This window comes from Pecten maximus, chromosome 17 (assembly GCF_902652985.1).
Source record: "Pecten maximus chromosome 17, xPecMax1.1, whole genome shotgun sequence".
Lineage (NCBI taxonomy): Eukaryota > Metazoa > Mollusca > Bivalvia > Pectinida > Pectinidae > Pecten > Pecten maximus.
In genome coordinates, this window is record NC_047031.1 from 7,503,164 (window position 1) to 7,529,442 (window position 26,279).

Consider the following 26,279-nt stretch of genomic DNA (forward strand, 5'->3'; position numbering starts at 1 on the left):
AAGTATATACAGAACCCGTGTATCACTATAGAACTAACATTTGGAGACGGTTTGTGGGTGCATTGTTCAACTATTAACTTTATACTAACTAGCCAAGTGATATATGTATTAGTGTATATACATATAATTGAGAACATAATTGACAAATCAATACGCATAAAAGTGACTTCACAGTTATTTGTATAGTGATATTTGGATTTGTTTACATCTCGGCTCTAGACCATGTGGTGGGTGAGTAACAGCCTAGCAACCCAGGCTACAGATAAGCCCCGCCTCCCTCCTCCCCCTCTTTAATTGCTGTCCGGTGGGATATTAAACTAGGTCGTTCTTGGCCTTTAACTGTAACAAAAATGATGGTTGTACCAGTTTAACGACTGGAAATTTAGGACGTGTCACGTCTCACAAGTAAAACAACTTTTATGATATGCTGGTGATTTTTATTTTCTTAAACAATTTGTCGTGATAATGTCACCGGTTCCGGGTGGGCGGCCAACAATGTCGACATGGACATTGTCTAGTTTCATGCAGTTGATCCCATTCAGTTCAATAAAGTAAAAATGTGTGAAAATATGCTTAAAGGATAATGAGAACAAGCATTCTGAGATGATTGGTAAAGTAAAACATGTCCCCTACCGGCCCCCACTAAAAATGGTAACAAGGACCTTGACCTCGACCCAAAAAATCAGAAACTGAAACTTTATCTCTAGCTACTTTTACTGAAGTTACATATTAACTTTCTAAAACATACCTTGAACCATGGCTGACAAAGTGTGGAACACTAGACGACTGACAGATGGACGGACTCAAGATAATCTATATAATCCCACTGGTTTCACCGGTAGGGGTTACTAAACATACTGTATTCAGCACTGAACAGACATGTTATGTTAGATTCTATGGCAGTACATGAAATACCAACATCAGATAACAATCAGATTTCAAAGTTATTGAGGGGTCGGCTGTATTTCTTTGTCAAGATAACAGTATTGTTCCGTCAGACAATGGAGCCATTGAATTTAAGAGCAGTACATGTTTTTTTTATATTTTCTATCAAGAACAGATTTCAAAGTTATTACAGAATTTTTTTACTACATTTCTTTATCAAGAAGACAATATTGTTCAGAATGGCCATCAGGCATGGAGCCAAGTTCCAGAAGCTCCCAGCGTGTTTCAGAAAGAAAGTCAGATTGTTCAACTTCTAAATCACTTTCATCATCCTCAAAACTTACAGGAACACCCAAATTTCCGAATTTCAAATTATGTTCATAGATTCCAAGTTTTTCTTTAACATGGGACAAAAACGCGGATTTATCGTCATGTGATTTAGAACACGGTATTCCACTTGACAGATATTTGTAATTAACTGCAAACCAAGAAGCGAGTATGGCATGGACGTTGACTTTGCCTTCAACTGACATGAAAGGAATGAACGAGCTTTCCAGTAGAATATCTTTCTGTGAATCATAAAAATACACCACCATTCCTTCGTGTGCAGCTCCAATGCAAGGGAACAGAAAATTGTTACTATCTGGGTGTCGCTGCTTTTGAAGAAATGAAAATACAATGGTCTGTGAAATGATTTGTTGATTTCTTGAGAGATCGACATGCCTTATTTTCGCTTCATTTCCTCCCAGAATTTCTTCTTTATTTCCAGATGGGTAAGACAGACCAACCATATCATTGTCTACAATTATGTCCAGGTTTCCATGCCAGACTTCTTCGTTTCCTGAAACGATAGAAAAAAATTGTATTAACACTCAGAACATAAACACACACAATCACATGTCAGTGGTATGATAAAAGGGAGTAGATATTTAGCAAGAGGCCTATGGGGCTTACACAGTGGTTAGCCAATGATAAAAAATAATTGAAAATTTTACCCTATTTGACCCCTTGAATGAAGGTCAGGGCCATTTATTGGAACAAACTTGGTAGCCCTTTACCCTAGCATGCTCCAGTCCCAATATCAAGTCCCTGGGCCTCTTGCTTATTGAGAAGAAGTCATTTGAAGATCATAGCCTACTTGACCCATGTGACCTTGAATGAAGGTCAAGGTCATTCATCGGATAAAACTTGGTAGCCCGTCACCCCAGCATGCTACAGACTCAAATATCAAGTCCCAGGGCATCTTGCTTATTGAGAAAAAGTTGTTTAAATGAAAAACTTAACACCGGACAGACGGATGGATTGCCCTAAAAAAACAATGATAGATGATTTTGAAAAGGCTTGGCTTGGTTTGGTTTGTTTTGTTTAACATCCTTTTAACAGCCAGGGTCATTTAAAGACGTGCCAGGTTTTGGAGGTGGAGGAAAGCCGGAGTACCTGGAGAAAAACCATGGCCAGTACCTGGCAACTGCCCAACGTAGATTTCAAACTGGCAACCCAGTGGTGGAGGGCTGGTGATAAAGTGATACAGGCAAATAATCGAAAGTTTCTGGAAATGTTTGTAAAGCTTTGGTTTTGTTTATATTTGTAATATTACCAAACCAAGAAGTAGATTATCTTATATTTTACCAATCTATTTGGTAATTTGGAACCAATTAAGGAGATTTGAATAAATCAACAACCTTTGAATGCTTTGTTTGTGTTCAAAATTATTGATAATAAAGGTTAAGATATGCAACAAGAGGCCCAATGGGCCTGTATCGCTCACCTGGCTCTACAGCAACTTTGAAGTTGATTTAGGTTATTTCTGCATATACTATGCTGATAACCACTTTATTCAAATATCAGTGAGGCTAGGTTTATTCATGTCAATACATTTTGTATTCCTTCATTCCAGTACACAACTGGCCTTACATCAGGTCTCTTTGCTATTGAGAAATCATTGTTTGAAGAATTCAGCCTATTTGACCCATGTGACCTTGGATCTAGGTCAAGGTCATTCATTTGAACAAATTTGGTAGCTCTTCACCCCAGTATGCTACAGACCCAATATTTACTCCAAGACCTGTTGGTTATTAATTAATAAGAAAATGTTTAAAGATTTCAGCATATTTGACCCCTGTGACCTTGAATGTAGGCCAAGGTCATTCATTTGAACAAACTTGGTAGCTCTTCATCCCTGCATGACACATAACCAATATCAGGTATCTAGGCCTCTTAGATTTTGAGAAGAAGTTGACGTCAGACGGATGGACGGATGGACGGATGGACGGAAGGACAACGGATGCCGCAACAAGGCATAAGCTCACTTTCGGGCAGGTGAGCTAACAAATGTACAGTACTTGAGATGTACATAAATTTTCTTCCAAAAGGCCAATTCTCTGCTAAATTTAGAAAACTGTCAATTGATAATCAATCAATTTCGAGTTTCCAAATAAATTCTGAAACTTAGACCAATTCCAATCCCTACTTAAGCATCATAACATAATGAGAGTACAACACTTGGTAAGGACCATCTAGGGATCATTCAGGTAAGTTAGAGCTGAATCCTACTGGTGGAACTTGAGAAGAAGCTTCAAGTAAAGTATTGTTCAGGAAAACCATGATTACGCAATCATGTTCATGGGTTAATCTAGGATTTGGGGAATACTACTCATTATGAAATTTAGGGGAAATGAATGGCCACAGTGTCTTGAATCATTCTTTAAATTTCAAGATTTACAGCTATTCTTTGCTATAATTCTTAAAACATTTCATCAAAATTTTGGGGAATTTTTCCCCTGTTTTATGTGATATTTTTTCTTGATGGAGAATTTGTTTTTCTTAAAAGGGGAAAACACCATCAGTGGGGAATACTACCTAATTTCGGTAGTAAAATTGGTCTAGATTAACCTCTGCATGTTAAACAAGAGGCCCATGGGGCCTGCATCGCTCACCTGGTTGGATTAGGCCAAATGTCAAAATAATGTTCATATTCAATTTGTTTTATTTGTAAATCTCTAACAATGCTATATATGGTTATAGTGTGGTAATCCAAACTGCTTTAAAGATTAATGAAGTCCAGACTCTCTAAGGTCTGAAAGACCTCAAGAATTGCTTTTAGAACATGCATTCATCACTTTATGACTAGTAGCGATTCAAAGGAATTACCTCTATTTCACCTATTGGGCCCGCCCCTTTGGCCCCTTTGGGGTCAGAGTCACCATTTATGCAAAATCTGTTCTTCTTCCCCCAAGGGTGCTTCTGATTAAATTGGGTTCAAATCCATTCATAACTTTATGACTAGTAACGATTTAAAGGAATTACCTCTATTTCCCCTATTGGGCCCTGCCACTTTGGCCCCTCGGGGGTCAGAGTCACCATTTATGCAAAATCTGTTCTTCTTCCCCCAAGGGTGCTTCTGATTAAATTGGGTTCAAATCCATTCATAACTTTATGACTAGTAACGATTTAAAGGAATTACCTCTATTTCCCCTATTGGGCCCTGCCACTTTGGCCCCTCGGGGGTCAGAGTCACCATTTATGCAAAATCTGTTCTTCTTCCCCCAAGGGTGCTTCTGATTAAATTGGGTTCAAATCCATTCAAATCTTTATGACTAGTAGCGATTCAAAGGAATTACCTCTATTTCACCTATTGGGCCCCGCCCCTTTGGCCCCTCGGGGGTCAGAGTCACCATTTATGCAAAATCTCTTCCCCGTCCCCCAAGGATGTTTCTGATCAAATTGAATTCAAATCCATTCATAACTTAATACCTAGTAGCGATTTAAAGGAATTACCTCTATTTCCCCTATTGGGCCCCGCCCCTTTGGCCCCTTTGGGGTCAAGAGTCACATTTATGCAAAATCTGTTCTTCTTCCCCCAAGGATGTTTCTGACCAAATTGGGTTCAAATCCATTCATAACTTTATGACTAGTAGCGATTCAAAGGAATTACCTCTATTTCACCTATTGGGCCCCGCCCCTTTGGCCCCTCGGGGGTCAGAGTCACCATTTATGCAAAATCTGTTCCCCTTCCACCAAGGATGTTTCTGACCAAATTAGGTTCAAATCCATTCATAATTTTATGACAAGTAACGATTTAAAGGAATTACCTCTATTTCCCCTATTGGGCCCCGCCCCTTTGGCCCCTTTGGGGTCAGAGTCACCATTTATGCAAAATCTGTTCCCCTTCCCCTAAAGATGTTTTTGACCAAATTGGGTTCAAATCCATTCATAACTTGATGACAAGTAGCGATTTAAAGGAATTACCTCTATTTCCCTTATTGGGCCTTGCCTCTTTGGCCCCTCTGGGGTCAGAGCTACCATTTATGCAAAATCTGTTCCCCTTCCCCCAAGGATGTTTCTGACCAACTTGGGTTCAAATCCATTCAAATATTTATGACTAGTAGCGATTTAAAAGAATTACCTCTATTTCCCCTATTGGGCCCCGCCCCTTTGGCCCCTTTGGGGTCAGAGTCACCATTTATGCAAAATCTGTTCCCCTTCCCCCAAGGATGTTTTCAGACCAAATTGGGTTCAAATCCATTCATAACTTTATGACTAGTAGCGATTCAAAGGAATTACCTCTATTTCCCCTATTGGGCCCCGCCCCATTGGCCCCTCGGGGGTCAGAGTCACCATTTATGCAAAATCTGTTCCCCTTCTGCCAAGGATGTTTCTGGCCAAATTTGGTAAAAATCCAATGTTTCTGGCCAAATTTGGTCAAAATCCAATAAGAACTTTTTGACTAGTAGCGATTTGAAGCAAATGTTGACTGACAACGGACGGACGACGGACGCTGCGCCATGACATAAGCTCACCGGACCTTCGGTCCAGGTGAGCTAAAAATGGATGCCGTGGCTGCCATGTCAAAGTTTTTATGAGGCTGAAAAATAACAACACTTTGTTGGCTCTCCTTCCTTAACATCATTACCAGTTTCCAGTTCAATGGCACCAGTGGAACAGGAGAAGACGTTTAAAATGTGATTTTCAAAATGGCTGCCATGGGGCCATCTTTGATTTCAGACTGACCCGAAAAAATAACAACACTTGGTCAAGACATTCTCAGGATCATTTCAGGCAAGTTTCACCTCAATGGCACTAATTGAACAGGAGAAGTTTGAAGTGTGAAAAGTTTACACACATCGCACGACGACAGGCAAAGCATGATGACTATAGGTCATCCTGACCCTTTGGTGAGTATTGCTAAAGCATGTTCCCTACTGTGCCCTGCTAAAAATAGTAACAGTGGTCTTCATCGAAAAACCACAACATTCGAACTTGATTTGTAGCTACTCACACTGAAGCTACATACCAAATTTCACCATTATACCTTGAATCATTGGCTGAGACAAGTGTTCAGAGAATGAACACAGACAGATGGATGGACAGGGTGAAAACCTAAAGTCCCGCAGTTGGGGACTAATAATGCTATCCTGTGAATCTGAAAAAGGATGTTTACAGCAAGAGCTTTTCAAGCACTCGTGAGCAAATTCAAACATTTTCGCAGCACTGACCTCGAATTCCAGCACTTTTCCAGCACTGATCCTGAATACCAGCACTTTTCCAGCACTGACCCTGAATACCAGCACTTTTCCAGCACTGACCCTGAATACCAGCACTTTTCCAGCACTGACCCTGAATACCAGCACTTTTCCAGCAATGACTATGAATTTCAGCACTTTTCCAGCACTGACATTAAATTCAAGTACTTTTCATAATCTGTACGAATCATGATTGTGTGAAACTTGAGGTTAAAATTATTCATGATCAATGCAAGGGAATTGACAGATACCATTTTTTTATTTAGTTACAGTGACCTTGATTTTGACCTTTTGGAAGCAACTCTGATAATTAGAAACCACTGTGTGAAGTTTGAATACCATTGGTTCACTTGATCTTGTGATATTGAACTGAAATGGTGATATGCATGAATGGAATGACAGATGATCTGAAAGAGGAACAGCAACCTTACATCTTTGATCGAGGGGATAACAAAATATGAGGCAAGATCAAGCACATAACATGATACATTTTAAAAAGACAGGATCTGTATCTATCACAAATAAATCATGTTCATCAGTGAAAAGGTACTCGGTTTTGACCTTGACCTTTGGAACTAATGACCTTGACCTCTGAACCTAATGACCTTGACCTTTATCTTTGACCTCCGTATGCATTTTTGTGAACTGAACATCTTGACAAACTTTGCAGTAATTGTTCAATAAATACTTAAGTAATAAGCCAGGAACAAAATTTATAGAGACGGACAGACAAATGTAGTGACAACATAACGAAGGGAACCCGTATCTTTGATACGAAGCCCTAATTATGGAAGGGATGAATTCTGTGATTAACAGTTCTGTAAGAGCTATTTAGCTATTTCAAACTTCTACCTTGAATATTGGATCAATCACAAAATTTCACATATGTGATGTTTTTGTTTGTTTGATTGGGCCAAATAATCTACAATAAACTATAGGGATCATGTCACTGAAATTTATCTAAAGGTGAACATGTACGAGGGATGGTCGAGTATTAACCCCCCCTCCCTTCCTCATCCAACCCCTGGTTCTTAGTGACATCATATTGCAGTCAATATGGTAAGCCGGAAATTAAATACATCAGTTACGAACGAAATTATTTAACAATTAAACGCTTGGTTGAATGCAATCTGGGTGACAGATAAATATTCTTGACGCGCTAATGGGCGTCATTCTATTATCTGTCACCCAGATTGCATTGATATTGACAATAAATACAATCTAACAAGCGTTTAATGTTATATTTACATTAAGATATGTAAAAAACTTCACTTTCTCTTTGCTGAATCTGGGGTTTTAGTTCTGGTATTCTCCTGTTTCTTCAATTGAAAGAACGGCACATGTGAAAACGATTTCATTGAAGCGCTTGCTTTGCATTCAAATTGATGTGTAATACAAAGTACCAAAATGACGTCATATTTACGCAAATGTTCTAAGTCGAAATCCTTGATAGGTTTGATTCAACAGCAACGCATTGCCGGAAGTGACGTCATGTTATCTGGGCTGCACTTATACGGTGATAAATACCATCTGGTTTAACACAGGATTAATGGGAGACTGTCACACAGACTGTAAATATTTATAAATGTAAATCATTGAACTGTTACCAGACGCTGGTATACAGTCGACATGAATACAATTTGGATGACAGATATATTAATTATGTAAATCTTGTAACAGTTCAATGCTTAATATAAGTGTACCGTATTTATTCTAATAAACACCCCCACCCTAATAAACGCCCCCCCCCCCCCCCTTTTTTGGAAAGAAAAATTCCTCAATTCGAGAAAAAGAACTTACCGTGGCACACTTATATATCCATCCACGTGTGTCCAGAGGTAATTATTTAAATGATATCCAACATAAAACTAACACAAACCACAAAACAAAGTTTCAGTAACTATATACACAGTACCACTATATGTTTCATGGTGTGAAATGGGTACATACAACAGATCTCACAACTTACCGACTCTGAAATTTTGATCTCCATTAAACACAAACACCCCTCCCCCCTGGAAAAATTTCACGCCCCGGGGCGTTTATTAGAATAAATACAGTATACTTACCAATACCTGTATCTGCAAACTGACCCGACAGGCGACAGCTTTCTGAGTTACAAGGACAATGGTCGGTCTCCTTGGTAGAGTTTTTATCAATCATGTACTTAGATGATGATGTCAGTTTTCCATAAAGGTGATTAGCCAAGACCATCATAAGCTCGGTTTCATGAAACTTTTCTAAGTCTTTCAGCAGCAAATGTGTTCCTGCAAAACATTTTAAAATAAGAACCATTCACTATATTAAATGTCAGAAATGCATGGGTATCTAAGCCTTAGAACATTCTTGACATTCCATTAGAATAAAGTGTGTGTCGCCAAAATGGCAAATATGTTGGTTTTTTTCCCCAAATAGTAAAAGTTATAATCTTTAAATTAATATTGCAGTGTGTACTAAACTTTTGAAATCTGTACAGGACATTAGGGCAGGTAACAAAAAAAACTACAGGTCCAAAACAAAATTTACAAGTAAAAAAAAACAAAAATTAGGTTTTCTTTTTATTTAATTTCACTATTTTTTGTTTCTTCTGTCAACTTTTATTGTTGGTAACAGAAAAAACTGTCAAACCATTAGGTTGCAGAATCTTAATTTACAAAACACATTGTTAATTTCTTTTGAATCCTTATATGCCATCCGTTTTTCTTTCACTTCTTCACTTGGTAACATTCGTTTTAAAGGTTTACCAGGCACAGCCCCCACTGTATATCTTAGTGGTAACATGGCCGACTAAAAACCGGAAATGACATTTTTTTTTCCGGATTTTTTTTATCGGACTGTCAGGTAGGTATAACAATATTTTTACCGGTCTGAAATGACTTTTTCGGACATGACCGAAGGTCCAACGGAGTTTGGCACACACTGATATGGCAGTTTTACTCTCAAGGGAAACCAAAGTGTTAAACTATAAAAATTCTCAATTTGAATGTCAGGCAGACAGTATTTCTGTACATTTTAGCGTTATATAGCTATCATTATTCTGGTAGGCACAAAAACTCACTTAATCCTCACTGGAGCATAGATTTTATCAAGAGAAATTTAACACACTTCTGATGTCCAAACGAAGGAATGCCCCTTAAATAAGCCTAGGTTGAAGTACTTGAGTGAAACCAATGCTGTACTTAGCAGGATGGAGAAAAACAAATGGAATAAAATTCATTTCATGAAAATTTCTAATCTGGGATTACAGGAATGCACTAATCAACTAGCCTGACTCCCCGGGGCCAGTGGTATTCTAGCTCAGGGCTAGCAGCTCCATCGCATCGACTTGCCCATAAGCAGGGCTTTTTCTCACTGGTTTGGGATGGGACCTTTTTTTCTCATTTTGGGAAGAAAATTGGTGAATTGGGAAAGAGTTTTTCAGGAGTAAACTGAAAGTTTTGGGAATTTGGCTTTAAAATGAAATAATTTCAATTGGGAATGGGGCCCATTAACGGCCCCAAAAGGCCCTCAGAAAAAGCCCTGATAAGATAGTGAACATTCTGTTATAAACCTGCCTGAAATGGCAATCTGTTTCTGTACTAAAAAATTGTGTTGTTTATCAGTCTACATTAAAAGCCAGTCTGTTTCTGTACACAGTTCAAGCTAATTAAAATTATACTAGTGATTACAGTGTATCGTAGAGGACCGAAAATCCCAAAGTCTAATTTAATTAGTTCAAACAGCTGTAGACTAACTTACAGGTAGTCAAGTTGATAAGAATGTACAACCACAGGTAGTCGACATCATTCAAAACAAATTTCTCGAAGAAAAATGATATCTAGATCAACTAACGCTTAGTTACACCATTGATGGTATTGATAATTCACATGAACAAGCGATCGAGATTGGTTTGTGAACATGTCAACATATATATATACATGTATACATGCAGGGATAATTAGGTCAGAATTTAATAATGAAGTGACAGTGATCCTATCACTAAGACTGTTAGGATATAGGATCCTTTTAATCAAAGTCATTGGTGCCACTGAATGATCAGTCTGTTTTAATAGGTGTATAGTTACACAGCGGGCAGTCTAATCACTAAATTTGTTAAACTAAAGTGTTAGCTTTCTAAATAAAATACTTGACAGATGTTTAAATAGGGATTGAATGGTGTTTTTATTGTGTTTACAGTTATATTAACACAACATAAACGCAATAAAAACGCATGCATATATTTACATCAAACGATTCGTTGAAATATGTTGTATCAAAAAATAAATGTTGTTGTGTCACGATGATGGTTATAACTACTGCAGTCCTGGTTTCTCAGATATAATAGTTCAAGTGAATCTACATAAAGATACCAGTAGACCTATTGTTTATAAAATTAAAAGAAACAACTCAACATTTTTGTTTAATACATTTTAAGCTTTCAATTAATTAATACATTCACAATCCACAATTTGCGTCTCGATTGTTCTATAGAACTGTACCCTGGCTTCAGGGGCCGCGGTGGCCAAGTAGTTAAGATGTCCCGAAACTTTAACACTAGCCCTCCACCTCTGGGTTGCGAGTTTGAAACCTACGTGGGGCAGTTGCCAGGTACTGACTGTAGGCCGGTGGTTTTTCCCCAGGTACTCCGGCTTTCCTCCACCTTTAAAACCTGGCACGTCCTTAAATGACCCTGGCTGTTAATAGGACGTTAAACAAAAACAAACAAACTGTACGCTTCAGCCATTTGTTGATAGCTTAACAGCGGAGATATTCTGTTCATTTCTGCTGATTTCCAGTGATTTTACAGCATCTTAAATCATTCCTTTTCTGATGTCTGATGGTGTACACACCAAAAGACAAGTTTTCAATATAAGAAAAAGGGGTGTCATTAAAATAAACACTCTCAATGGTAAAATGCAATTTTGCTAACATTTTTTTTAAAAACGTTACAAAATACCTCAATAGTCATTACATACACCACCATAAGTGACATTTTAAAATTCAGTTCCGTTCTCCGTTCCGCGTTTTACAAAACACTGGTTTCTTTCAGTTTCGTTTTGAATTAGGTCAATAAAATGTTTACTGTATTTTTTTCAGTTACAAGTCCATGACTCCATCAAGAGATTATCTACAACAGACTTAAACGTGTCTTGTTTTGGATACATGCACAGCTAATCTGTCTTTAAAACTGTAAAAAAAAATAGGAATAGTACTAGAGTACTGTACCTTCGTCGGATAGGAAGAACAACAATTTCCTCAGAAGACGTTTCCTTGGTAAGTCCGTTGGTACCTGGCGATTTTTTAAAAATGCCGTTAACATTTTTATTCCATGAACAAATACACTTCCAAAATACAGAGTGCGTGTCCCTGGTGTTACGCTACAGTAGGCTTTCGCAAAGGGAATCCCCCCGTTGTAGTCTGCACCGTTGCAGTTCAAAATCTTAAGTGTTTTGAAAACATAGTCGCTTTCACAGCACAAAGTCTCAAGATGTTTTGCTATTTGCCTTATCAATTTCACAGGGAAACTTGTAAATATTTCGTCATCATCATTATCATGGCACTTCTTACACGCTGTGGATGTCGCACCTGTCAGCGAATCCTCAAAACGCCGTTTACCTGTCGCCATCGCTTTCAATACAACCGGAAGTATAGGGGTTAGGCGGTTGACAGGGGTCCTCCTAAAGACATGAATGGACATGAAAGGACCTGAATCTGGACCTGAATGGGTTTGAAAGGTGTTTATTGATTATAAATGTGTTATTTCTCAGTGTTTTATGCAAGAATGTGTGTTATTACATGTCGAAACACCAATTGAAAAAAAAAATAAAATTAGAATGATGTTTTTTTTAAAGCTCGATAAATGAGTCGCTATTCGAAAAACACCGCGGACCTGAATGGGATCGAGTGGACCAGGATCGGGCAGGATCGGACAGGATCGGAGTAGAATCGGACCGTTTCCGCTATGCTTATGCATTAAGTTTGATTCAAACGGGCATGTTTGAAACATTATGGCCTAATTTTAACAAAATTATATGAATTATTGAGTATTTTTCACATAAATATACTGCGCTCACTGGACCAAAAACGGTGTCTGGTTGAATCGGCCCAGGAAAAAATCGGCTATGACTATATACTGTACTCTAATTAGATTTACTTTAATGTGATTCAATAATCTATGATTAATAAATATTACGCATTTAATTATGGCGCGGGAAGGATGTCATAATTAAATATTTTTGCCTAGGCAAAAATAAAATATTGCCTAGGCAAAAATCGAATATTGCTTAGGCAAAAATATTTCAGCCTAGGCAATATTCGATTTATGCTTAGGAAAAATTATTTCTGCCTAGGCAGTTATCGAATTTTGCCTAGGCAAAACTATTTTTGCTTTGGCAGAAATATTTTTGCCTAGGCAATATTCTACTTTTGCCTAGGCAAAAATATTTAATTATGACATCCTTCCCGCGCCATATTAAATAAGGTTCACAAGCTTTGTCTGGTGTTATCATTTGTCGACGTAGGTTCAAATTATTACAAATTTATATATTAGGCACATAAAGACACATCTATAGGCGATACGTATTTCTTAAGACCAAATTTCTATTTTTGATATAAAACTAATACATGTATAGAATAGGGCCGAAACTTATTCATTTTTTTCATTGTAGGCATTTCTTTGAATCAGTACCGGACCACGTGCCGTGGAGAGGAGCGACGTCCTGTCCACGGATGATGCCACTGACACTGACATTGGACCTCCCTTGTTCGATTAAGTTTTAATAATTTTGTATTTAGTTGGATTATATATGGTCACATCAAACGTATTATGGCCAAATTTTAACAAATTGATAATAAAATTATACAAAATATTGCCATTTTTCTCAATAATGAACTGGCTCGCGCGGGACTTAAAAAGACGATTTCCAGGATCGGGCAGAATCGGAGGTATAACGTATAGGATCGGACCTTTTAGTTATCTGTTATGTATTTAGTTGGATTATATATGGTCATATCAAACGTATTATGACCAAATTTTAACAAATTGATAATAAAATTATACAAAATATTGCCATTTTTCTCAATAATGAACTGGCTCGCGCGGGACTTAAAAAGACGATTTACAGGATCGGGCAGAATCGGAGGTATAACGTATAGGATCGGACCTTTTAGTTATCTGTTATGTATTTAGTTGGATTATATATGGTCATATCCTGATACCTGATACCTCTTCTTCGACGTCGCTGGTTAGCTGATATCAGCTAATATTGACGCATCTTGTATGAATAACTCACTGTTATCCGGTTGCACATCATAAAAACTTGGGTAAAACTTAAAAGATACTTTGTGCCAATGTCTATTCAGACGATTTTTAAAAACATTTAGAGTGGGGGCTTCTACTACTGTACTGGGGAGTAAATTCCATGAATCCACCACTCGTCTACTAAAAGTTCCCTGTTGACTATCATTCTGCTCTGGTTTTTATATAGTTTTTTGGAATGTCCTCTGGTATTAGTTTGTGCCATCGTGAAGAGCATGTTTTTATCCAATATGTCTATATTGTTTAGTATTTTTTAACTTCAATGACATCATTGCGTTTACGTCTGTATTCTAGGGTTGGTAGCCCAAGTGTTTTTAGTCTTTGCTGATATGGCAGGTCTTTTATAGAGTGTACTCTTTTTGTGGCTCGTCGTTGGACATTTTCAATGGCTATTTGGTCTTTTCTTAATGATGGTGACCAGACTTGTGTTGCATATTCTAAATTTGGTCGAATCGAACTTTTATATAGCGATAGGAACATGGTTATGTTCATGTACAGAAAAGTTCTAAAAATTAGACCCAGAATACTATTTGATTTACTGACTGTTTGGCTAATGTGTTGACTAAATTTCAAATGATTGTCAAAGGTCACCCCTAGGTCTTTTTCTTTTGCTACTTTCTCAATTTGATTGTTAGGAGGAAAGTGGTATGTGGGGGTTTGGGCTTGGTGTCCAATGTTTAAGTGCTTACATTTTTTTGTATTTAAGGACATTTTCCAGTCTATGGTCCACTGTACTATGTTGTTAATGTCTGATTGGAGTTCTGGTGATGCTGTTTCATTTTTGTTGTTCCTAAATAGCTTGGAGTCGTCAGCAAAAAGTTTCATTACACTATGATGAACTACATCTGGGAGGTCATTAATGTATATCAAAAACAGAACAGGGCCCAGTACACTACCTTGGGGCACACCACTAGTTACATCTACCAGACTGGACATTTCCCCTTGAATGATTACACGTTGTTTTAGTCCCGTAAGAAGTCCTGTAGCCACATTAGTACATTCCCAGTGATGTAGTTTTTTCAGCAGACGTTTGTGTGGGACTTTGTCAAATGCTTTGCTGAAATCCAGGTATATAGTATCAACATTTTCTCCTTTATCCACTGCTTCAGCCCAGTGTTCCAGTACCTCAAGTAGGTTTGTAGTGCATGATTTGCCAGATCTGAAGCCATGTTGGTGCTCTGTGAATAAGTTGTTACTATCCATATGTTTTACTATTTCATCCTGTACAATTCTTTGAAGTAGTTTACCTGGGATAGATGTTAGGCTAATAGGCCGGTAATTTTCTACTTTATGATGGTTACCATTTTTGAAGATTGGTGTTACGTTTGCTATTCGCCAGCTGTCGGGGATCACTCCTTCTTCCATAGATTTTTTGAATATGTATTCCAATGGTTCTAATATTTGGTTTGTGGTTTCTAGTAGCAACTTAGGATGAAAGATGTCAGGCCCTGGTGATTTGTTTGGATTCAGTTTTTTTATGGCCCTTTTATTTTTTTCTTTGTCGATGTTAATATTGGATAGTGCAGTTTGGTGTGGTCTCACTGGGAAGTATGGTGAATCGTCGTCATCTGGTTTGTTAAATACAGTGCCGAAATCTTTGTTTAGTTCTTCAGCAGTTTCTTGGTGGGAATTGGTGATAGTACCGTCAGTTTTTTCCACGTTGGTTACAGACATACCAGTTCGAGTTTTTTCTTTTACGTACTTCCAGAATAGCTTGCTGTTGTTATTAATGTTTTCTGCTAATGTTTTTTTCGTGCTGATAGTGAGAATTCCGGATCTTATTGGTTGCGACGTTCCTAGCTAGTTTATAGGAATTGGAATTCTCATCTGATTTACAGTGAAGATATTTTTTCCATTCTTGTTTTTTTAATCGAATGGATTTTTGGGCCTCTATATTTAAATGGGACTTCCATCTGGATTTGTTGGGAGATGTCTTCTTCACGGGTATTTTGTCTTCTAGTAGTATTGTAATGGTTTCAAAAAAGACATTCCAAGACTGATCCGGTGACTTGTCTTCAAATAATATGGGCCAGTTTATTTTGTCTAATTCTTCACGTAAAGAGTCGTATTGCCCCTTAAAATAGTTTCTTTTTTCACAATGTGTTGTTGGTATTTGACGTGCAATGATAAAGTTAAAACTAATTACAATGTGGTCGCTCTTCCCAATTCCTGGTAGGTAATTGATATCTTCGACCATCCCTTCCTCGTTTGTAAAAATGAGATCTAGTAAAGACTATCAAACGTATTATGACCAAATTTTAACAAATTGATAATAAAAAGACGATTTCCAGGATCGGGCAGAATCGGAGGTATAACCAGAGACATATATACAGAGATTGGCAGCTCTCTATTTGCCCTTATACGCCATATTGGAGAAAACTTGAAAACCAGACACATAATTATCGAAAATTTCTATTTGAAATCATCACCAAGATCCAATTATGTGCTTTAATTTGATTAATATCAAAGTGCAAAAGTGTCATATATCACAATTTGCTGTCCAAGTGTTTGTATTTTGAGTATGAAAGTCAAGCACAACGCAGGAAAGATCGGCGGGAATCTCCAATTTTCGAAAAGTCCCTATGGGGTTTTCGAGAATACGGATAAATGACAACAATGTGCATGATAATCAAGACCACATTCCATAAGTATGATAGTTTTTGGTTAATGTGGTAACTTTTGTAGTGGCCTAGATAAAACAATGTGCTTTTTGTGTGCGTTTAAAATTGACGATGTTTTGGTCTGACGTAATGGCGGCTTAATTACAACTTGGACATGTCGAATAGGACCCAATGGATTTTCGAAAATACGGATAAATGACAACAATGTGCATGATCAATAAGACTATATCCCATAAGTTTGATAGTTTTTGGTTAATGTGGTAACTTTTGTAGTGGCCAAAATAAAACGATGTGCTTTCTGTGTGTATTTAAAATGACGATGTTTTGGTGTGACGTAATGGCGGATTAACCAGAACATGTCGAATAAGTTCCAATACATCGATACACACATGAACAAAGCCCGATTTACCTGCGCTCGCCTGCGTTTGATAGGAGACAGGTCGCTCTCGATAAGGGATACGCTTGAGTGGTCACGAATGAAGGGAGCCACTACGTGTACGGGGAAATAGCGATGTTACTAATCTCTCTGTATATATGTCTCTGGTATAACGTATAGGATCGGACCTTTTAGTTATCTGTTATGTATTTAGTTGGATTATATATGGTCATATCAAACGTATTATGACCAAATTCTAACAAATCATTGAATCATTAAGTGTGACTTAATTTTACTTTAAATAAAAATCTTTTTTTTTTTTTTCATTTTTTTGTTTCATTTATATTTATTTTGATGAATTGGAAAGCCATCTGCTACGGTGATATTTGGTTTGTTTTGCTTAACGTCCTATTAACAGCCGGGGTCATTTAAGGACGTGCAAGGTTTTGGAGGTGCTGACGTCTAAAATGTTGTCTGGTCAAATTTCCCCTAAACTTTCCCCTCGCGACAATTTCCTGCACAAGAACAACACCTACACCGGAGGCTTTGATAGTATCCACGATAATAGATATATGGCTTACAATATCAGCTGGGCAGGAATCTTGTGAAATGTCATTTCCCCCGAGACAAATGTATACCACATCAGCGTGAAATGCCAGCATCTCCTGAAAGCACTCTTTAAATATTGTAACTGAAAAACTTTGTCTGCAGTCATGCCACCTACACCAAAAAAAAAACAACAAATGTCCCATCAAAAGGTAACTGTCCCCCGCAGAACCTTTGAAGTCGAGCAATATAACTACTGCCGAAGAGCGCTATTCTTGTCATGATTCTCCTACTGTAATTTTGATTGTGAAAGACTGGCATCTGTGAGTTACGTCAAGTCTGTAAGGAATTGTGGGATAATATCCAGGTGTAACAAATACAATGATGTATTTTTTTGAATAATTGTATCGATGCCGGTATGTCGGTACCAATTCAATGCATTAAAATTTGATGTCTGACAGCTTGTTGGCATTACAATCACCAAAGCCAGGTGAATTACCAAGCCATGGTAATTGGATTTTTGAAAGGTGTGCTTTTGTTTCTTTTAAATTTGGATTATGGCTTCTTCGAAGTCAATATGTAAACAATAATCTTGTCAATCGTAACGATGTCTTCATAACGTCAAATTATAAATGCTGTAATTATGACAGGTGTATTATTGTACATTTCACCGAGTAGGTAGGGGCGTGGCCATTGTTTATAAAACGTATACAGTGATTCCGATTGGCTGGTTTTACAATTCATACGTTTTATGTAGGGATTTTTACTATCGATGGGAAACTACGATTACCATAATCCCATCATTCGCCATGAGGAAAACACGGAAATCTCCATACGTTTTCAAAAAATACCCATGTATCACATGCAACTTGGACTGAAAGGCGTCGCAAAATTATCTTTTGTGTGGTTCATGTGAGATATGGACTCATTCTGACTGTATTTCCATGACAATAGGATTATTTAAGAAATGGGTTTCATCAAGATACGACTTAATTTGTTACAACTGCTGCCACGATGACGACTTGTTCAATGCCCGAGACCTCCTTTTAAAGTAGGATGTCATGATTATTAAGTTTTAAGTACGTCGGTGCTTTATATATGGTATATCAATTTATACCTTGCAAATGCTGAATTACGTACTTCGGGAGTCATATATGTATTTCTTTCATTAATTATTTAGTTAATATTTATATATCGCTTAACTCGAATTTCATAATTAACATCTTTGGTATATTATACATACACATAAAAATATATATATATAATATATATATTTTTTATTGCGTGTTCAAATCTTTGGAAGTAATAAATGTTTATATTGCCTAACTCGAAATTAATCATTAATTACTTTGGTAGATGCTATATATATTTCGGAGGTTATATAAATATATATATCAGGTAAATGATGAGTTACGTACTTCTGGAGTCAAGATATACCGTAATTAATGAACATTTCTTTGCGAACTTTTGAAGTTAGTTTAAACATATTTTATTGACATATAATAATGACAAAGGGATTAGTCAGTAAGTTTTTCCAACTTATAGACGACTTCTCCCATAATAATAACAAAATAATTAACAATAACATAGTCACATGATGGCATATACAAATATTCAGAAATTCGATAAAGAAATGAAAATATAATGAGAGAGAGAGAGAGAGAGAGAGAGAGAGAGAGAGAGAGAGAGGCGGGAAGGAGGAGGAGATAGTTACATATAAAGTTAAATGACTGCATCGGGAAAGATCACGACATATAAATGTTTGGAATGAATTCAAATATACTTAATCGATTAGAAGAAAAAACATTTTTATATTATATGGATAAATGGAGCATTTTGGATTAAGTTTTTTTTTATTATAGGAAAATAGTATGAAAAGAAGGGGAGGGGGATAGGAAGTGATCATGATTAGTCGAATCTTCCCGACCTACTCAAGAAGTTTTGCACAACTTTGGCGATTTTTACATTGTCAGTTGAGGAGATATTCGTGTCACCATTGCAAAGTATATTTACATTAACAGAACCGTACCAGGTTAAATCAGCAATAAGAGTTCCTCTTAAGTTATTGTACATGGGACAGTTAAGGAAAAAATGATAGGAATCTTCACAGGGATGTCCACATTGACAAGCAGGTGAATCAACGAGATTGGCTCTAAAAAGATCATAGCTTAGTGCACTTGCTCTATTTCTTATTCTGTTGTGTAGAATATTTAGTTTTCGAGGACCATAACTGATAAAATGCTTGTCATATATATTGTTTACTGTCATAGATTTTCTTAGATTAGATTTGAAGGAACTTAAGGTAGGCGAGTTTCTGATAGTGTTATGTAAGTCATTCCAAAGTTTTGAAGTAGAAGGAAAGAAGGAGTTATTTGATAGTTGTAGACGAAAGTGTTCCCTAAATAAATCTGCATTTCGTAAATTATAAGGAGCTATGTTGCCAATATACATTGGTAGTAGGTCGATAAGAAAAGTAGGTGCCAGATTATTTACTATAGAATAGAATAAGGAAAGTTTCCGAGCATCTCTTCTCTTCGAAAGGGGTAACCAACCGGTTTCCAGATATAAGAACTCTTTTTTTGTGAATATGGGCAGCCCTGTGACTATTCTTGCGGCCTCTAGATTTATCTTTTCTAATAACAATGAGTTTGTTGAACCGCAGTTGTCCCCTACTTCACATGCATATTCAAGTAATGGTCGTATATAGGTAAGGTACATTTTTTTCTAATGTGTTCCTGTTTAAGATAAGTTTTAATTTACGGAGGGTGGCTATATATTTAGTTACTTTATTGACTATAGATTCTACATGTACGTTCCACTTACAATCATCAGAAAGAATGACTCCTAGGTGTTTATGGTGGCTTGTTATTTTAATCGGGGTATTGTCGAATGTAAAGGACGGAACAAAAGGAAGTTGTCTAGTTGATATTACGAGGGCCTCGGTTTTATTAGGATTAAAGGACATAAGCCATTCATTGGACCAAATTTCAAGTTTTAATAAGTCCCGTTTAGCCTCCGTCTCAATAAGGTTGAGGTCATATGACGCGTAGGATAGAGAAGTATCGTCAGCGAAAAGCCTAGATAGAGCTGAAAGATTACAGGAAATATCATTTATGTATAGTAGAAAGAAAAGTGGACCAAGAACTGACCCTTGGGGGACACCAGCATTTATAGGCTTAAGAGAGGAAAGTGAATCATTGATAAATACAGCTTGTTTTCTTTTTGAAAGATAACTAGCCACCCAACGAAGAAGAGGTCCAGAGATACCATAATTGTCGAGTTTATGTAAGAGGCCTTTGTGCCACACCCGGTCAAATGCCTTAGAAAAATCACAAAAAATTAAGATAGAATGTTCATAATTTTCTAAGGAAGAAATGACTGAAAGATATATTTCAATAAGTTGATGTGTTGTGGAGTGATTTGGTAGGAATCCAGACTGATACTTATAAATAAGGTCGTTTTCGATTAAAAAATTGTAGATATGCTTATATACTACACGCTCAAAAAGTTTACCTATACAACTTAGCAGCGAGATAGGTCTGTAATTGGAGACTATGCTTGCATCATTGGCCTTAAATATAGGCATGACATGAGCAATTTTCCAGCTCTCAGGAAATATACAAGATGACAAAGAATAATTGAATATAAAAGAAAGTGGTATAGAAATTTCACTTGAGAGTAATTGTAGCATTCTGTATTATACATATAGAAATATCTTCTTCTTTTTTAACTTACTAACTCGAAATTATTTTATTAACAACTTTGTAAGATGCTATATATATTTCGGAGGTTATATAAATATATATATCGGGTAAATGATGAGTTACGTACTTCTGGAGTCAAGATATACAGTACCGTAAATAATGAACATTTCTTTGCGAACTTCTGAAGTTAATATTTATATATCGTCTAACTTGATTGCATTTTTGTTTGGTATATTATAGTAATATATGTAGAGAGGTACATGTTTGTTTTTTCTTTTTTTTTTTGCTTTTACAACTTACTAACTCGAAATTATTTATTAACTACTATGATAGATGTTATATATAACAATCATGTTACTGATGAAATGCGTACTTCTGGAGTCAAAATATACCGTAAATTATTAAATATTTTATTCATTACTTATTTAGTTAATATTTATATATCACCTTACTTGATATTTCTGGTAAACTGCTTTGGTATAATATATATATGTATATATAATTATATAGATTGTGAGTTCGAGGCCCGGTCAGGGCACGAGTCAAAAGTTGTCTTCCTTCGTCATTTGTGTTTCTAAGCTATATGTATATATAATTATATATATATATCTATATCTATTTGATCTTTTGTTATTACGTGTTCAAATTTGGAAGTTATAAATATATACATCGCCTACCTCGAAAGTAATAATTAATTACTTTGTTAGATGCTATATATATCGTGTTTCTTATAACTTTCGTAGGTTATATACATATATGTATATAAATATCAGGTAAATGATGAATTACGTATTTCGGAAATTATGAACATGTCTTTGTGTACTTCTGTAGTTGATATTGGTATATCGCATAACTTGATATTTCGGGTAAACTGCTTTTGTATATTATTTAAGGATTAACATCAATTATTTTTTCTGTTATACAGTCATAACAGAAAAAACTGGAGTGTACTCTAAATAAACCGCGAAGCGGTTTATGAAGAGAGTACATTCCAGTTTTTTATGTTATGACTGTATAACAGAAAAAATAATTAATGTTAATTCTTATAATTTAATTCCGTCTTATACACACCAAGATATTTAACTTTCTTTGACGAACTCTTTTCTGTGATAAATTATTACGCAACGTCATCAGCCAATCAAAAATGACGTTACATTTCGCAACGTCAAAAATTTTGTTATGGAGGTATAACAAAATTATTTCAGCCAATGAAAATGCGTGTTTCATACAAAATTAAACTATATATAGATATAAATAAATGGGGCAAAGAAGTAATTCAAACAGTGTGGACAATGAGGCTTGTTAAATTTTCGAGGCAATCCACCCCTTTATCAAAACACAAAGTATAAAATACAATTACATGATACATAAGAAGTACTAGAAATACAATAAAATACAATAAGAATAATGTTTTAGTAACTGGAGAAACCACAATGAACCCTTCGGCAAACGTGGGCCGAAGGCGGATACTAGCGTAACTGTTTCAAGCCTCATTGTCCACACTGTTAGAATTACTTCTTTGCCCCCTATAATCATTACAAGTAATTCGTATCCTCCATACATTTATGTGAGGATCCAGTGTTATCTGGTTGGTAAACTGTTTATATTACTTCTTTGACACACACACACATATGTATATATAATCTTTTGTTATTACCTGTTCAAATCCTTGGAATTTATATATATATATATCTCCTAACTCGAAATTAATTATTAATTACTTCGGTAAATACTATATATATCTTGTTACTTTTAACTTTCGTAGGTTATATAACATATCAGGTAAATGATGAATTACGTATTTCGGAAGTCAAGACATACCGTAAATTATGAACATTTCTTTGCGTACTTCTGTTGTTAATATTTTTACATTAATAGATATATTAATGTTTAAAAAGATATAATCAAAATTACCGAAAAATATCCAATGTCTTTTTACTTAAGAATAACTTTATGCATTTATATTAACCTTGTCTGAATGTTATGTGTACTTTAGATATTCTGTTTATGGTACTTCGTTATGAGAGGAATAAAGGCAAAAATAATCATGTAAATGATGAATCACATACTTAGGAGTAAAAATATACCGTAAAATATGAAATATATATATATATATGAGTTTCGTACCTTGAAAGTAAAGCTATACCGTTAAATAAGCAGACTACAGTATGTTTATTATGAAATGATATGTTCGAAATCATTAATCTTTTCAGTGTGACACTTAATATACATATGTGAATCTGAATCTGTTTCTCAATTGTCAAACTGGCTGGTGTCAATACTCCTTAAAACAATGAAGAAATTTCATTGATTACGTATTGTACGTACTTGTTATATTGACATGTGACACGTAAATACAAAAGATTGCATTGTATAGAACCTGATAAGATGGAAAGTCTTTCTCACACCTGTTTCGCTATGTTAATTCCATGTGTATTTGTGTCACTCAAAGATATCTATAGGTAAATTGTGTTGATGGTATCTCAAGGAGTGGTCATGACCACCCAGGGTGTTAGCCAATTATAGTCAGTTTCATTTATAGTAGTAACATTACCTGAGATTACCTGGACAGAGTTTCCTAAATAACGATAAAATGAACAGAAGCCATATCGTGAAATTACACTTTATAAAGATAAAATGATCATATATCGCTATGTATTATCGTAAAATTATTCAATATATATATTTTCAATTTCAAAATAATCGGTGGATCCTGATCAAGAAATCCATAAGATATCTTTTACGTCATTTTAACAGTGCATAGTCACCAGTAAGGATGTTTATCGATTTGTTATTGCTCGATATATATATTTCATTATATTCGATTTGGATATTGAAACTAGTAACCCTTTTCAGCATTAGCATATGAAGTAATTATTTATGTATTAACTTATTTTCTTAATTTGATTTTTAAAACACACATAAGATAATTTATGTATGTGTGTATGGGTGTATGGGTGGATGGATGGATGGATGGATGGATGATGGATGGTTGGATGGATGGATGGATGGATGAATTTATTTTTTTTTTTTTTTTTATTCATTCATTCATTCATTCATTCATTCATCTTTTTGTATTATACTCAGTCTCGCATCAGATCCTAATACAGACTACGCACATCACGCCAGCCTCCTTATGAGCACCCACAACATCATCATTCCGACTAGATCAGACAATGAAGCCTTCAAGACAGAGACCGATTTTATTTCGGAGACTATTCTTAAGAGATTCCATCCAGTGACATTAGAGGAACATGTTCCAGCCAAAATCGGCGCCGATGGAAACTGTTTGTATAGAGCGATATCTTTAGGGTTGACTGGGACACAAGACTATCATTTGATAATTCGACTGAAAACTGCCGTAGAACTTATACTAAATAAACACCATTATAGTGCAACTAGTCGCCATACCCCTGAACCATTGAATGACGTTAGAGTTGTAACTTCCGACTACCCAAAATTAGTTAATGACGTTTGTACAATAGGAGCTTACTCAGAGCTTACACACATGTACGCTGCTAGTGCTGCACTGAACAAGACATTCAGATCATATTACCCATCGACGATGCCGAACTTCTTTCATACTCAATCTTATAATAGAACCATAGCTGGGTGGAATTGTAGGGACTCTCGTTCGACAGACGTAACGATCATGTGGACACAGCTCCGTGTACCGAACAAGCACATGGACTTTAGACCTAAACATTTTGTCGCATTACTTCCATTGGCAGAGTCTGACAAAGTTGTAGACCTGAGAGATGGGGTTGACATAGATATGAGAGACGGGGATGAAAAACATGAGAGAGATGGGGATGACAAACATGAGAGAGAAGGGGGAAACGAGCTTAAGAGAGAAGGGGGAGACAACCTTAAGAGAGACAGGGGAGACAAGCTTAAGAGAGAGGGGGGAGACAAGCTTAAGAGAGACGGGGGAGACAAGCTTAAGAGAGACAGGGGAGACAAGCTTAAGAGAGACAGGGGAGACAAGCATAAGAGAGACAGGGGAGACAAGAATAAGAGAGACAGGGGAAACAAGCATAAGAGAGAGGGGGAGACAAGCATAAGAGAGACGGGGAGACAAGCTTAAGAGAGACAGGGGAGACAAGCATCAGAGAGACGGGGGAGACAAGCTTAAGAGAGACAGGGGAGACGAGCTTAAGAGAGACAGGGGAGACAAGAATAAGAGAGACGGGGGAGACAAGCAAAAGAGAGACGGGGAGACAAGAATAAGAGAGACGGGGAGACAAGAATAAGAGAGACGGGGGAGACAAGCAAAAGAGAGACGGGGAAGACAAGCAAAAGAGAGACGGGGAGACAAGCATAAGAGAGACGGGGGAGACAAGCAAAAGAGAGACGGGGAGACAAGCAAAAGAGAGACGGGGAGACAAGCATAAGAGAGACCGGGGAGACAAGCATGGGAGAGAGGGGGGAGACAAGCATAAGAGAGACGGGAGAGACAAGCTTAAGAGAGACAGGGGAGACAAGCATAAGAGAGACGGGGGAGACAAGAATAAGAGAGACGGGGAGACAAGCATAAGAGAGACGGGGGAGACAAGCATAAGAGAGAGGGGGAGACAAGCTTGGGAGAGAGGGGGAGACAACCTTAAGAGAGAGGGGGGAGATAAGCATAAGAGAGACGGGGGACACAAGCTTGGGAGAGAGGGGGAGACAACCTTAAGAGAGAGGGGGGAGATAAGCATAAGAGAGACGGGGGAGACAAGCATAAGAGAGACAGGGGAGACAAGAATAAGAGAGACGGGGGAGACAAGCAAAAGAGAGACGGGGAGACAAGCATAAGAGAGACGGGGGAGACAAGCATAAGAGAGACGGGGGAGACAAGCAAAAGAGAGACGGGGAGACAAGCATAAGAGAGACGGGGGAGACAAGCTTGGGAGAGAGGGGGGAGACAAGCATAAGAGAGACGGGGGAGACAAGCTTAAGAGAGACAGGGGAGACAAGCATAAGAGAGACGGGGGAGACAAGAATAAGAGAGACGGGGGAGACAAGCAAAAGAGAGACGGGGGACACAAGCTTGGGAGAGAGGGGGAGACAACCTTAAGAGAGAGGGGGGAGATAAGCATAAGAGAGACGGGGGAGACAAGAATAAGAGAGACGGGGAGACAAGAATAAGAGAGACGGGGAGACAAGCATAAGAGAGACGGGGGAGACAAGCATAAGAGAGACGGGGGAGACAAGCATAAGAGAGACGGGGAGACAAGCAAAAGAGAGACGGGGAAGACAAGCAAAAGAGAGACAGGGGAGACAAGAATAAGAGAGACGGGGAGACAAGAATAAGAGAGACGGGGAGAAGCTTGAGAGAGAGGGGGA

General features: G+C 37.1%; 2 protein-coding genes across 2 annotated transcripts; one reads left to right on the plus strand and one right to left on the minus strand.

The window, feature by feature from the left end:
- Nucleotides 1-420: 420 nt before the first annotated feature.
- LOC117315619 lies at nucleotides 421-12,022 on the minus strand. Its single transcript, XM_033869889.1, has 3 exons — nucleotides 11,613-12,022; nucleotides 8,477-8,674; nucleotides 421-1,726 (listed from the first exon to the last, which is right to left on the minus strand). The coding sequence occupies exons 1-3, from the start codon at nucleotides 12,010-12,012 to the stop codon at nucleotides 1,089-1,091; spliced, it is 1,236 nt and encodes a 411-aa protein (XP_033725780.1). The 5' UTR covers nucleotides 12,013-12,022; the 3' UTR covers nucleotides 421-1,088.
- Nucleotides 12,023-24,603: 12,581 nt separating this feature from the next.
- On the plus strand, nucleotides 24,604-25,038 carry LOC117315871 (titin homolog). Its single transcript, XM_033870276.1, has one exon. It carries the CDS (start codon nucleotides 24,604-24,606, stop codon nucleotides 25,036-25,038), a length of 435 nt encoding a protein of 144 aa, XP_033726167.1.
- Nucleotides 25,039-26,279: the final 1,241 nt, after the last annotated feature.